Source organism: Talpa europaea, assembly GCF_964194135.1.
Source record: "Talpa europaea genome assembly, chromosome: 1".
NCBI lineage: Eukaryota > Metazoa > Chordata > Mammalia > Eulipotyphla > Talpidae > Talpa > Talpa europaea.
In genome coordinates this window covers 132,040,917-132,055,219 of record NC_140073.1, presented here as the reverse complement: position 1 = coordinate 132,055,219, position 14,303 = coordinate 132,040,917, and the positions used below count along the sequence as shown (strand labels likewise).

At 36.9% G+C, this 14,303-nt stretch overlaps 1 protein-coding gene across 1 annotated transcript in view; it reads right to left on the bottom strand.

The window, feature by feature from the left end:
* Window positions 1-462: 462 nt before the first annotated feature.
* Window positions 463-14,303, bottom strand: part of BMPR2 (bone morphogenetic protein receptor type 2) — a gene marked incomplete at both ends in the record, with an annotated part of 125,491 nt that continues 111,650 nt past the window's right edge. The window contains 3 exons of the mRNA XM_084235808.1: window positions 463-713; window positions 2,039-3,321; window positions 6,364-6,536. Coding sequence (XP_084091934.1) covers window positions 463-713; window positions 2,039-3,321; window positions 6,364-6,536 — 1,707 coding nt within the window. The remainder of the gene's footprint in view (window positions 714-2,038; window positions 3,322-6,363; window positions 6,537-14,303) is intronic.

Sequence of the window (14,303 nt, the reverse complement as noted above, 5' to 3'; positions counted from 1 at the left end):
ATGTACAAGAAGGTATCAACATATAAACTAGCTTGTGCCCAGAAATAAAACATGGATACCAGACACCACTGCAGTCAAACCTGTCTTAATTTGCTTCTGTTTTAATGACCTTTAGAAACTGGTCCAAACTGATTATCAGCAATACATTGTTTTTGCTTTTTTTTTAAAAAAATATTTTGAGACCACTTTTGATACACACACATATAATTCTGTGGTCATAACAGACAAATATAACTTTAGCAAGACTAAATAAAAGTGCAAAACTTAAAAAAACAAAATTAAAAAATATGGAAGCATAAGCTAAATTTTTCTGCATAGCTGAAATCTATTTAAAGCAAGTCCTTGTGGCAGGGGTGGAAGGGGGTACTGACAGGAAGATAAAGCAGTTTTGTTTTGTTTCAATATCTTCTGCACATTTAAATGATGCAAAAAATAACTTCACTCCATAGGCTTGAAAACATTTCACAGACAGTTCATTCCTATATCTTTAGAGACCATGGTTGTGGCAGTGCCTCCTTCTGCAAGGTAAACGGCGGTGCTGGATTTGGAATGAACTGCCTTGTCACTGCCATTGTTGTTGACCTCACAGTCCAGTGGTTCAGTGGAGATGACCCAGGTGGAGGGGCGCCACCGCTTAAGAGAATAGGGGGTTTTCACACGTTTCTTGATCTTTTCACCAGATCCTGATTTGCCATCTTGTGTTGACTCACCTACTAAAAACAAAGTACAGAAAAAAAGAACTATATGTCAATTAAATATTAATAAGCAAAGAATTAGGGTTGTATCTTGACAACAGGTCAAACCAATGTCTGCAGAAGGTGCTAATGGATATTCTTTGAAATTCATGATGTCGGGCAATATTTTACTAAGCAAAATTTAACCAACGTATTGTTGAGATACTTAAAGCCCAGTGTTTTTATAACTACTTGAATTATTCTACAGGGCACGTGAGAAATATAGATCAAATACAAAAAGCAAAGAGAAGAGAAATGCAAAGTTCTCAGCTATATCCTCAATCCTTTGGTTACTGGTAGATATCCTAACTGGCAAATTCAGTTAAGCATTCTACTTAGGGGTCAATGTATGCAGAGGCAACAGGCATATAATATTTTTCAGAAGAATGACAGAAATTCTAGAGGACAATTTCCTTGTAATCCCCTTTTCCTATACTGGTATGATGTTTCATTGATAAAACCCTGCCATATGGGTCTGCAAACTAGTCTATAATACATGCCACTCAAACAAGAGGTTAGATTCTATTGATTGATTTCTGGGAGCTAAATCTCTTCAATACATTTTGTAGTCCTTGACAATGCTACAAAACATAAATTTTTTCCATCAGTGTAGACAATCTACAAGAGAAAAAAATCATTTGTGATGATGACTCTTAAAGATTTGGTGAGTTCTCCTTTCTTGTGTTATAATCTCTTTGGGGCTAGAAATCAAGCATCGAGCTATTTGTTTAAGTTGCTGTGGGGCCCCTGGCACAATGCCATAGGAGACATAACTTGAAAAAGATGACACTAAAAAGTAGAAAACAACTCGACAGTTTCTTCAGAGTGACTTTTCTGAATTTTCTCTGAACTTTGAATAGATCAGAGAATAATAAACTTTGAATAAATCTGAAAATTTATTAAGGTTAGTCTGATAAAATCTAAATGTGTGTATATATAATAGATACTAATATGTGCAATAAACTATACTGGCATCATTTTACTTGGGATTTCTAAATTGGTATTTACTTGACCATTCATAGCAAATATGTGAGATGCATTATAAACCAGCAGCTACATAAAGCACATATTAAATTGACAATTATTCTAATTAGCAAGACATTGAATTTTAATCATCTACAATAAAAAATTACTTTTTTCTTTATAGTTGTCTAATTACTTTTGAGGTCCAACCAAATGGTCTGTTTTATTTCCAAAGGTGATAAAGGTATATAACTACTACTTGAAACATAATCCGATTCTAAGTAGTCACTTAAGTGGTCTCTAGAGACAAGCAGAAGAGATTAAATGACCCCTCCACTTACACTGCATACTGCTGCCATCTAGGACATTTGTAGCTGAAAGATCCAGAGAATTAGGCCTCTGTGCTCTTCTGGGCTTTGATGGTCCTGGATCTGCTACTGTGCTTGGAACACCCTGTGTAACAAGAACATCTTGCTCTGAACATGGATTACTGTTGTTATTATTGGAATTAGTTCGGCCACCCTCCAGTGGCCGCTCCCTCCTGTCCACTAGACGGTCCAGAACACCTTCATCATGACCAGCCTGTTGTTCTCGTCTCAGTAAAGGTTCATGCTCATCAGGGCTGGAATTAATATTCAGCCGGGTGTCCTCACCAATAAATTGATTCTGCAGCATCTCCTGGGCCCTATGTGCCACTGTGTTGGCTATCTGGCCAGATGGTACTGCCCCATTGGCATACTGGGTAGTGGCAGCAAGGGAATTAACATTGTGGTTTCTACCTGCCACACCATTCATGGTGACTGTCACCACATGAGGTTCTGCAGCATTGATTGTATTCATCTTGGCAACTCCAGTTTCCACTTGTTTTAGGTTTGATTTGTGCTTGCTGCCAAACTTCAGCCGGGGTTCCTTTGTTGAATTTTTGGTGTTTAAAGGCAAACTAGTAGGTCTCTTAGGAAGGTTCTGTTGCTTGGGGAGAGGATAGATCTGAGCAGGTGGGACATCAGGAATTAAACATGCTTGGCCATTTGCAGCATGTGTGAAGTCCTGCTGTCCAGTCACTTCTACTGCAAGCTTTATGAGTGGATAAAGCAAGCTAGAACTGGTACTGCTCAGTGGGTCTGGCCCACTGAACTGCTTGAGAGAATGCTCCATGAGATTCTCATCGGAACTTTCCTTAAGGTTCTTATCAACTTCTTTTGGGTCCAGCTTGTTTGTCTCCAAGTCTTCTTCTGTCAGTTGTAAGCAGACAGGGGTTGGCCCCATTGACTGTGAAACATTTGTGGCATGCATATTTGTTTCATCTGGATATGGCATCTCAGATATAGTGGTCATGCCAGTGCTAGGAGTGAGGCCAGTGGTGTTTGTGGTTGTTGTGTTGGTCGACAGGCTAGTGACACTTGTTTCAGGGCTAGGGATTCGAGCTTGTGCTTGCTGACGTTCATAGTTAATTGAGTTTCGGTTCTTTTCCCCTAGAGTCAAAGGTGTGCTGGACAATGAATGTTCAGAGGAAATATTCTTCACAATGCTGTCAGTGTGATGAAGAGAGTCTTCAATGTATGAGGAAGACGAATAATCTGGATAAGGGCCAATCTTTGGCACACGCCTATTGTGTGACAGGTTTCTTTAAAGAAAGAAAAGAGGTGTCACATTGAGAAAGTACATTTATGGCAAACTAACTCTCCCAGTTTAACACCTCTGATTTTAGTGTGTGAACTCCTTTTTATTTTATTCCTAACCCACAATTATTCTAGAGGTTATTTAAATATTCAAATCAAATATTCAGCGTCAATAACTTTCAAATGATAATTTAATATGATTTGTCTATTGAAATTTAGATATTTAAGGCTACTCTGAATCCAATTTTTTTTTTATAGAGGCATGTTTATTTATTTGTTTATTTGTTTGTTTGTTTGTTTGTTCTGTTTATACATGCACTGGGTACAGTCAGAAGCGCAGGAGGGTGAGAGAATTCACCAGAGCCAGAGCGGGGAGCAGAGCAGGCAGAAGGACCGAAGCACACTGCTGAGGGGAGCAGCGGGCGGCAGGAGAGGTCTGCGCGCCATGTGGGACCCTCCTCCGGTGGCCGGGGAGCAGCCGGGGATCGAACCGGCGCCGCAGAGGCCGCGGGCAGGTTCGCAACCCAGCGCTCAACCGCTGCACCACCGGGGAGGCCCTACTCTGAATCTAAATACTACTTTTGTAGATGTCCTTTATTTTGGTTCACATGAGTTAGTTGAAAAATCTCCTCTACAGTTTCTTTAACATTACCAAATATATCTTTATGAACCGCATATTTGCACAGCCAAACGCAAAGCTTCATGACAGGAGGAAGGATGGTGCACCTTTCTTCTGCACTCTCCTAATTCTAGATACATAGTTATCGGTTTAATTCCAAAGGCCAAATGATAAAAGGAACATAAGTTTTTACGTTGTTCCAAAGTGCTTCCACTAAGCAGCACAGTTTAACAATGGAACATATCTTTCTGGGGTAGACCAAAATGAAAGTGATAAGGAACAACGTTAGACTCAGGAAAAGGATCAAAGATTCAGAATTTTTTTCCAGTTATCAAGAGTTCTTTAGAATTATCTTCATACTTTGAGAGTGATAATTCTTGCACATCACATTGTAATGTATTTATGTTACTTAAAATCAGGTTAAAATAAAAGCCATGTGTAGCTTTAACTAAAACATTAACAGATACAATGTTTTAGGAGAAAAGCAGCAGTCAAAGGAGAAAGTGCTATGACAGAAAACTGATGAAATTATGAGGGGAATGACAGGGAAGGGATGAAGGAAAAAGAGTCAATTGAATGAAAAAAGAAGCTAAGCAGTCATGGAGTATAAGAGTCATTCCACATGTGATGAACTATGATTTAGGCGAAGTCATTTAGCAATGACTAAACATGAGAAGAAACATAAAGGGGACAGAGCCGAATGTCAGAAAAGGCAAAAAATGGCAGAGCAAGGGAAAACATCAAGGGTTTTTTACCCTCCAGAAAAGTTTGAAATCACTTAAAAGTAACACTCTTAAGAGAGGTACAAATAGCATAATGGAGCACATGGGGGAAAAAAAAGATAAGGGGATATGGAAGCAAAAGATTGTTCTCAGTATGTGCAAAGTGAAAATTATATTTAGACTTGTTCGTCTCTACCTTCCTTGATTTGTTAATATAAAAGGAACAAAGGTTTATATGTGAAAGCTAATTCAAGATTGTTGTTAGAAACTAGGGTAATAGGGCCTCCCTGGTGGCACAAGGGGTTAAGACGCAACCTATGAACCTATCCGCAGCCAATGCAGCAGAGTTCAATGCCCAGCCAGGAAGCTAAGCACATGGCACAGCAGACCTCTCTTGACTCGTCCACTGCTGCTCCCCTCAGCAGTGTATTTCAGTTGATCTGCCTGTTATGTTCCCCACTCTGTCTGGTGAATCCGCTCATCCTCCCACACCTCTGACCTGTTCCCCAGTTCTTGCATGCATATATAAATAATCTTAAAAAAAAAGAAAAGAAATTAGGGTAATAGAAAGTAGCTAAGAAAATTATTCAAAAATCAAGTGTATTTTTATCTCAGTTTTCTCTGGTAATTCTTTCCTGGATACTTTTCTGAAAAATTATAACAAGTTTTGGGGCCTCCCTGGTGGCACAGGCAGTTGAGCGCAGCACTGTGAAGCTGTCCACAGCCTCTGCAGTGCCTGTTCGATCCCCATCAGCCTCGGAGCAACCCACATGGCGAGCAGATATCTCCTGTCTCGCCCGCTGCTCCCCTCAGCAGTGTATTTCAGTCAGCCTGCCTGTTCTGTTCCCCGCTCTGTCTATGGTGAGTCCTCTCACCCTCCCACGCATCCGGACTGTACCCCGGCTCTGGTATAAATAAATCTTTAAAAAAAATTTTTTTCAACAAGTATTACATAAAGTGACAAATTTGTGGGATGACTTTTTCCCCCCAAACATGGAACTAAGAAAAACACATGATACAGTTTGAAAGTTCCAAGTATTAGAATTTTTTTTAAAAAGCCCTTTATTTAGAACAAAAATCAGAGTTCTAATAAAGAAATGTTTCATAAAATAATGTCCATGGTAGAACAGAAAGACCTTATGAGTTGCTTTCACATAAAAGCAATAGTAGTACGCTCTGTAAAGGGACACTGGAATATGAAGCCTGGAAAACTTTGCCTTTAGATACATAGACAAGTTCATTCATTACATTTCCTTTATAAAAAAATAAACAACAACAACCAAAAGGCATGAGGAAGAGGAATAACGGACAAACAAGATTCTATCTTTCTATCTATCTATCTATCTATCTGTCTGTCTGTCTGTCTGTCTGTCTGTCTGTCTATCTTCTTTATTTATCCTTATGAACTTCTAGAACTATGAACATGTTTTACTTTTATTATTGGGGGATGTAGAACATTAACAGAGAAAGACTAAAAATAATCCCTTATACTGTATCTATTTCAGATAGAAAACAAATTCCATCTTGTACTTACACCAAACAAAAATCTTCAGTAAGAATGGAAATATTTAAGAAAGTTTACAACATTCAATTGCATGAGTTAATTATTATACTATTTGACTGATTTAGTAGTATTTCTTTCCTGTTCTCTGTTTGGTCTCTGTTTTCAATACTGACTGATGGACGCCAAGCCCCTCAGTTCTTACCGTTCATTCTGCATAGCAGTAGACATTGGATTGACTGTTGGGCTCACAGATTTGTTTCTTTCCCATATCAACATAAGTTCAGCCATCCTTTCCTCAGCACACTGTGCAGTAAGCCGAGCTTCTGCATCCTGGTCCCAACAGTCTTCGATTGTCTCTTTGAGTGACCTCACTGCCTGTAATAAAGTATATGACAAACAGTGAAACCTTAAAAAAAGGACTATTTTTCAGTGACATGAACTAAGAGAAAAATCAATTTTCTTTAACCAATATTTTACATAGTCACAATAAAACACTGCAGATGGCAAGACAGCTATAAAGGGTCACATTTCGGGCCTCCCTGGTGGCACAAGGGGTTAAGGCACAGTGCTATGAAGCTATTGGTGGCCATAGTAGCACGAGTTCGATCCCCGGCCAGGGAGGTAACACACGCGGCGCAGCAGACCTCTCCTTTCTTGCCCACTGCTCCCCTCAACAGTGTATTTCAGTCAATCTGCCTGTTCTGTTCCCCGCTCTATCTCTAGTGAATCCTCTCACCCCCCACACCTCTGGCCTGTACCCCAGTTCCTGTATGCATAAATAAATCTTTAAAAAAAAGGGTAACATTTCTTCAAAGGTGAGGAGCAGGGAGGCAAGCAAGTTTTAATTTAACTCCTTGGACAATTATTGGTAAGAGTAGGCAGTTGGAACATGTTACATATGTTTAATAAAGGCCACAGACTTATGCCCTTGTTGATTTATAGCAGTTATGTCAATCAGTAGCCACTAATTCCACTAAAACCAAGTTTTGAGCTTAATGGAATTTTGGCATGAGGCTATCTTCAATCTCTAGGTGAGTTTGTTCTCCTTTACTCCTACTAATGAATGCTTCGTTTCAACTATAAAACTTAAAGGCCTGGCATTTTCTTCTTTTTTTAAAATACTACTTCAACAGTAGTATGAAAAGCAATATCATTATCAGAGAGATCAGTAATGAACAAGTTTCCCTTTTGGAGAAGGTTGATTTAAATGCCCTTTAAGAAAACAAATTTTGTACACTTTCATGTCATCCAAAATCCCATCAGATTTTTTGGATTTATTTTTATTTAGTTTTAAGCTTTACACTTGCTCTGACATTCACACTTCTTATGCCTGTAAAACACACACTTTTAAGAAAGTAAGGCTAGAGTTGCCAGATTTAGCAAATAAAAATATAGGATATCACTTAATTTAAATTTCACATAACTAACAAATAATTTTTTAGTATAAGTATATGCTATGCAATACTTAAATCCGGATTTTTTCTGGCAAGTCTATTTTAGGATAAAGTTCTTGTTAGCGATCTTGGCAACATTTTTAATGTTTCCTAATAATTTGCATTCTGTGACAGGCAAATCTGAACCTTGGACCTGTAGGCTATCTGATACTGTTCTGGACATATGCTCACTATATCCTGCTCCATGGCCCATTCTTTGCATTGTCTTCTTCTCTCTGTTGGTTCTTCTAAGCTGCCTGCCTTAGTGCAGGAAGCATGGCTGGTTCCCTAATTTTTGCCACAGCACAGAACAGAGTATATCTTTGAAAGGGAACTTTATACTGAATTGTTAATTCTATTTTAATATGCTCGAGGCTCTACTGAGTTAAATTTAAAACTCAAGCAATAGGGACCTCCCTGGTGGCACAGGGGTTGAAGTCTCAGCACTATCAAGCTATCACCAGTCACTTCAGCACGAATTTGATTCCGGGCCAGGGAGCTAACTCACACGGCGCAGCAGACCTCTCCTGTCTCGCCTGCTGCTCCCCTCAGCAATGTATTTCAGTCAGCCTGCCTGTTCTGTTCCCCACTCTGTGTCTGGTGAATCCACTCACACACCTCACCCCCTCCACACACCTCTGACCTACACCCTAGTTCTTGTATACATAAATAAAAATAAATCTTTAAAAAAATAAAATTCAGAGGAGGGATTAAGCCGAAATAAGCGGGGTGGGAATTGTATGGGGAATATAACCAAAATGAAAATGCATACATTGTGCAAAAATGAAAAATGATGTAAGAATTATATAAAATAAAGTAAAATATATAAAATATTTAAAAAATAAATAAAATTCAAACAATAGATATAGATATTAGTTGACCTGGGTTCATTTAATTAAATAATAATCATTTAGCTCTCCAAATTTGGGAGATCTTGAAGAATAGCTATTGGTCATTGGGAGTTTGAAGGCAAATGTTATCTCTTTGAAGTAGAAGTCTGACATTTATGCTAAAAGCACAATTGATTCTTTTATTGGTTCTAGTCATGTTCTAAGAAGTTGCTGTAAATACTAATTTAGTGAACACTGAACCACACTCCTAGGGTTTAAAATAAAGGGCTAGGTTCCTGTGAGTCTTTGGCCACAACAGTTTTGTCAACTGATCAATTCATAATCTTAATTTATTTGTACTTTTGTTTATAGATACCGTTTAAAAATATATTTTCAATTTATTAACATTGCACTCACGGCCTGAATAAAGCTAATCTAGCACACAATTTCCTTTTCCATAAGGCGTATGACAGCTTTCCTGTGCTTAGGAATATTAGAGAAAACTTCAGAAATACCTTTGGAGATCATCTTAAACTGAATCACCAACAAAAAGCAGAAAAAAATGTGAATAATGAGGCACTACATAAATTGCAACTTGAACACTTGTTTACAATATAAGGGATGAAACAAGAAGGCAATTGTATGGGGAATATAACAATAAAATTAAAAAAAAAATAAATTAAAAAAAAAAGAAAAATATATTCAAAAAAAAAAAAAAGAAAATTAAAAAAAAAAAAAAAGAAAAAAAGAAACAAGAAGGCAGAGAGCACCGGGCTCAACCTCAGCTGGGAACTTGTGCATCTGGTGACTCCAGATGTTCCTGCTCTGCACACAAGCCATGAATGACTGTGAAAATATTTTGAGTATTGACTTTGAGATTAGAAACAAATTTTAGCAAGTAGTCAAATTCCAAATATAAAATCAGTGAATAATGAGGAAAGATTGTATATTATGGATTTAAAACTGACTTGGATTTGAAGATAATAGAGGAAATTCAGGAATCAATGATAACTTTTTATGATAAATACATCTCTGAAAACTAGTTATACCTTTACTGCAGTGGGTTTTGTAATAGTTTGGCAAAATAAATTAGTTCCAAGTTATAAAACAAGAATTTTTTCTTGTTCTTTTGAAACAATATCAAACTTACTTTCCCTGACCTTGACATGTTGAAGAGTATAGGTCAGCTACTTTTTTTCAAAAGATTTATTTATTTACTCATGCAGGAACTAGGGTATAGACCAGAGGTATGGGGGATTCACCAGATACACAGTAGGGAACAGAACAGGTGGACTGACTGAATTACACTGCTGAAGGGAGTAGCAGGCAAGACAGGAGAGGTCTGCTGCGCCATGTGGGTCAGCTCCCTGGCTGGGGATGGAACTCGTGCTGCAGTGGCTGCTGATAGCTTCATGGTGCTGACACTTAACCCTTTGTGCCACCAGCAAGGCCCTAGGTCAGCTACTTTTTAGAATAGTTTTCAATTTGTATGATGTTTTCTCTTATTGGATTCAAGGTTTGTTCTTTGGCAGGATAACACAGAAGAGATGCTATTATTCTCTTCACTGCATCTTATTATGTGGCATATAATTTTGTTATCTCCCATTACTAGTGAAGTTAACCTTGATTACATGATTGAGTTGATGCCTCCCACGTTTCTCCACTTGTAAAGTTCTGTTTTTTTCCTTTTACATTCAACCTGTTTTTTTTTTTTTTTTAATAATTTCACTTATTGTTTTGGGGAGAACTCAAAGCCCCTGAAAATATCCTATGCTGTATTCATCTTTTCATCTACTAGTTTAAGCATCTCTTGGTGGTCCTTAGCTGATTTAATTATTTCCAAGGTGTTACCAGAAACAAGAAATTTTAAAAATGATAGTAAGTTCATAATAGAAATATGGACAAAGGGTACAAAAATAGGAAATGCAAATGCCTTAGAAAATATGTAAATATGATTAACCTTATTCATTATGTTTAAGCAGTACAGTGTAGTAGTTTGAATATTAGTTACAGCTTTATAGATAAGACTATCAGCTCAAGTCAGAGCCTGACTTCAAATATGGGCTCTATTACTTATTAGTTGCAAATTAAAACAAGATCCATTCTTACCTATTACATTAACAAAGATATATAAAATTTCATAACACAAAATGCTAATGATAGAAAGGCAGGCCCTTGCCTTGCTTGAGTGCCACTGATTTGATGGGTAAAGTGTCAGTAACAAATTTTAAATGAATATACCCTTTGATCTAGAGATACTACTTCCAACAATTCCATTCCTAGATATTTAGCCCCAAAATACAAAACACTAACTTGAATGCATACCTATATTTATTAGCAGCACTATTTATAATAGCCAATACATGGAAAAGTGCCCAAAAACAGATGAGTGGATTGAGAAAATGTGGTATATCTACACATTGGGATAGTACTGAGATAAAAAAAGATAAACGCCTATCATTTGCAGCAACATGGATGGAGCTAGAGGGATTATACTAAGTGAAATAAGCCAGAAGGAGAAAGATAAATATTGATGATGTCAATACAGACACCATTCAACAATTTGTATGTTGAACATAGAAAAACCAAATAAAAGGTCAAAGACAAGCTTTAAACCAACACTTCAAAGCTGACCAGAGATACTAGGCTTCCAGAGGAGGGGAGAGAGAGAGAGAGATGGGAAGGGAAGGGTGGGAGCGTACAGTGGACTGCTATGGATAACTATGGGTGCTTTAGTTATGGTTACCATACCTGGGGGGGAAATTCTATACTGTCAAAACACTAGCACAGATGTAAAACCAAAAACGGTATTTCACTAATGAATAAATTAATTTTTTAATTGCAGCATATTCATTCAGTGGACTACTACTCAGCAATAAGAAGAAATTTCTTGATAAACATAACAATATATGAATATCAAAGTAATTATGCTATGTGTGAAGGAGTCAGAAAAAACAGGACATAATTACATTTAAGTAAAGTTCTAGACAGTATAAATTAATCTCTAATGACAGAAAGTAGATCTGTCTGGGGATTAATGGAGAATGGAGAGAGGCAATTGGGAAGGAGTACCAGGGGGCACTAGAGAACATTTTGGGGTCAGTGACATGTTCACAATCACAATTGTGAGGGTGGTTTTATGCATGTATATATATATATATATACACATATATGTTTAAAACTTTTCAGACTGTACACCTTAAATATGTACAGTTTGTTATAGCTCAGTTATATCTCTAAATATTAAAATTTTTTAAAGGAAACAAGACAGAGAAAAATATAACTATGCAGGCAAAAATCAGATGAGTGTTTTGACAGGAGATTCTAACTCCAGAAATATATAAATAATGATAGCTAACATTTGGGCAGATGAAGTAATGGGGGCATCATTATTAACACTGAAGAAGAAAGATAAGCAGGAAAAAAAGATAGGAAAGAAAGATTTTTTAAATTTTTTCCTACCTAATGACAGGAAAATACATATTGGGGTTCACACATGGGTTCTGAAATCAGTTTAATGGGTTGATAACAACCCATTTAAAACAAGTATTCTATTCTGTAGTCTCCCAAGAGGAAAGGAAAGGGGAGGGGAGGGAAGGAGAAGAGGAAGATAAGGGAGGGAAGGGGGAGGTGGAGAGGGGAGGAGAAAATGAAAGACCAGACCAGACCAGACCAGGGTGTATAGTAGGTAATAACATTAATTATTATGTTAGGACACTGCGTCAAGATGTGAACTTGTATTTCTTGTATTTGTGAACTTACATTTCTTAATGTAGGTTGTATAAGGAAAAAAATAGGGCAAATGTGGAATTCTAGATCACAGCAAAAATATGCAGATTTTATCAGGAAGAGAAAATGTGAAAGCTAAAATAAATATGAAAAGAAGAAATAGGTAGGTCTGAAATACACAGTACATTTTCGTAAGACTAGATTGCAACTATTGAGTGAAGGAAAAAAGACTAGAGGAAAACAAATGAACATAGCAATAGTTCCATTTTTTGGGTGATAATACATTAAGATAAAACCATTGAGCAAATTACAGAGGAGCCTTTAAGGGATGCTGAATGATTTACATATGAGAAAAAAAACTATTTAAAAAATAAACTTGGCCTATAATTTTGTTTTGCCACCTTAAAATATTTTAATACAAAATAACAGCCTTAACCTGTATGTGTGACTGTTGTAATAGCATATTTTTACTGCAAAAATCTGAAAGTATAGGGAAAAAAGCTGGTCATGAATCCAGTATTTAGAAATAGTTATGGTTAATATTTTCATGTATTTCCCTTAGACTATTTTCTATACTTCTATTTTTATCAAGAAATTATTCTTTCCCCCTTTATTGACTGATCTATTTTGGTGTCCTTGGTAGCTTTTAAAACAAACTTTCACATCCATTAGTATTTGAAAGACCTTGAATTTTGTTACTACATTTTTTTTTAATTTCAGTGCAACTATGAAGCAAAAAAATCTTCTCTCAGAGGTAGCTATATTTCTCCCTTTACAAAATATGTACTAGCTATCTAACTCTAGTATTGGAGTGTCACTGCAGAGAAGCAGTTCTATTAACTGTAGCACATTAGATTTAAATGGACTTATTGGAAATGAACCAAGTATTATTTATCCCTTGCTGAGCAACCTAGTCTAAACTGAGAGTAAAACATTTTCAAGTAAATATGCCTATGATGCACATCCCATAATGGTAGTAGTACCAAGAGATACTTCAAAATGAGTCCTATTTCCAAGTTAAGGAAGATGAAATTACACTTGATTAAGTACAATTTCACAGAGAGACTTTTCTTTAGAGGATGCTCTTTGGTGAGGTTGGCACATCTAATGAAACTTATAAAGGATTCAACCTCTTACCTACTGTCAGGGACCTTTTAAAGACCTGTCCTAGCTCCCACTACAGTAACTGCAGCTTTGAGGCAATCTGGGTATATGAGCATGGCAACAAGTCTTCAACTGCCTCCTAATTGAAGATTTCAATCTCATTTGAAGCAGAAGCCTTCCATGAAGGTAATCTGCCAATGACGACCAATGAAGAAAATATTCAATCTAAATCTATAAGGAAACACATAACATCTCTCTAGCTTCTCCCTGACATGCCATTACCCCGCATATGTCAAGATGAAAATAATCCCACATGACAACCTAAAAATCGAAAAGTGAAAATATATAGTAAAATTAAATTGCTTAATGAATACTTTTTCATAGTTTAACTATAATCAAAAAATTATTTGTATAGTGTTATAAATCTAATTAACATCTTCACCAATAATCAGATTCCTATTACATTCTTTAAACAAGAACAGATTGCTATGGGAAAGTAAACAATAAGAATTTCTAGAAACGGGCCTCCCCAGTGGCGCAGCGGTTGAGCGCTGGGTTGCGAAGCTGCCCACGGCCTCTGCAGCACCGGTTCGATTCCCAACTGCTCCCCGGCCACTGGAGGAGGGTCCCACATGGCGCGCAGACCTCTCCTGCCGCCCGCTGCTCCCCTCAGCAGTGTACTTCGGTCCTTCTGCCTGCTCTGCTCCCCTCTCTGGCTCTGGTGAATTCTCTCACCCTCCCGCACTTCTGACTGTACACAGTGCTTGTATAAATAAATAAATAAATAAATCTAAAAAAAATTAAAAAAAAAAAGAATTTCTAGAAAATAGTTATAGTCATATAAATGACTATGTAAAGCTAAAAATTTAATGAGCAGATATCTACAGTGGTAAAGGTGATAATTAAATGAGTCATTTGAAATGTAAAGTTGATAAATCTTAAACAATATACAACAAAAAAATAGGTGGAAAATATAAGAAGAAAAAAACTATAAGAAGAAGAAAAAAGACCCAGAATGTCAGGTAATCGAGTATTTGTCCAATTGG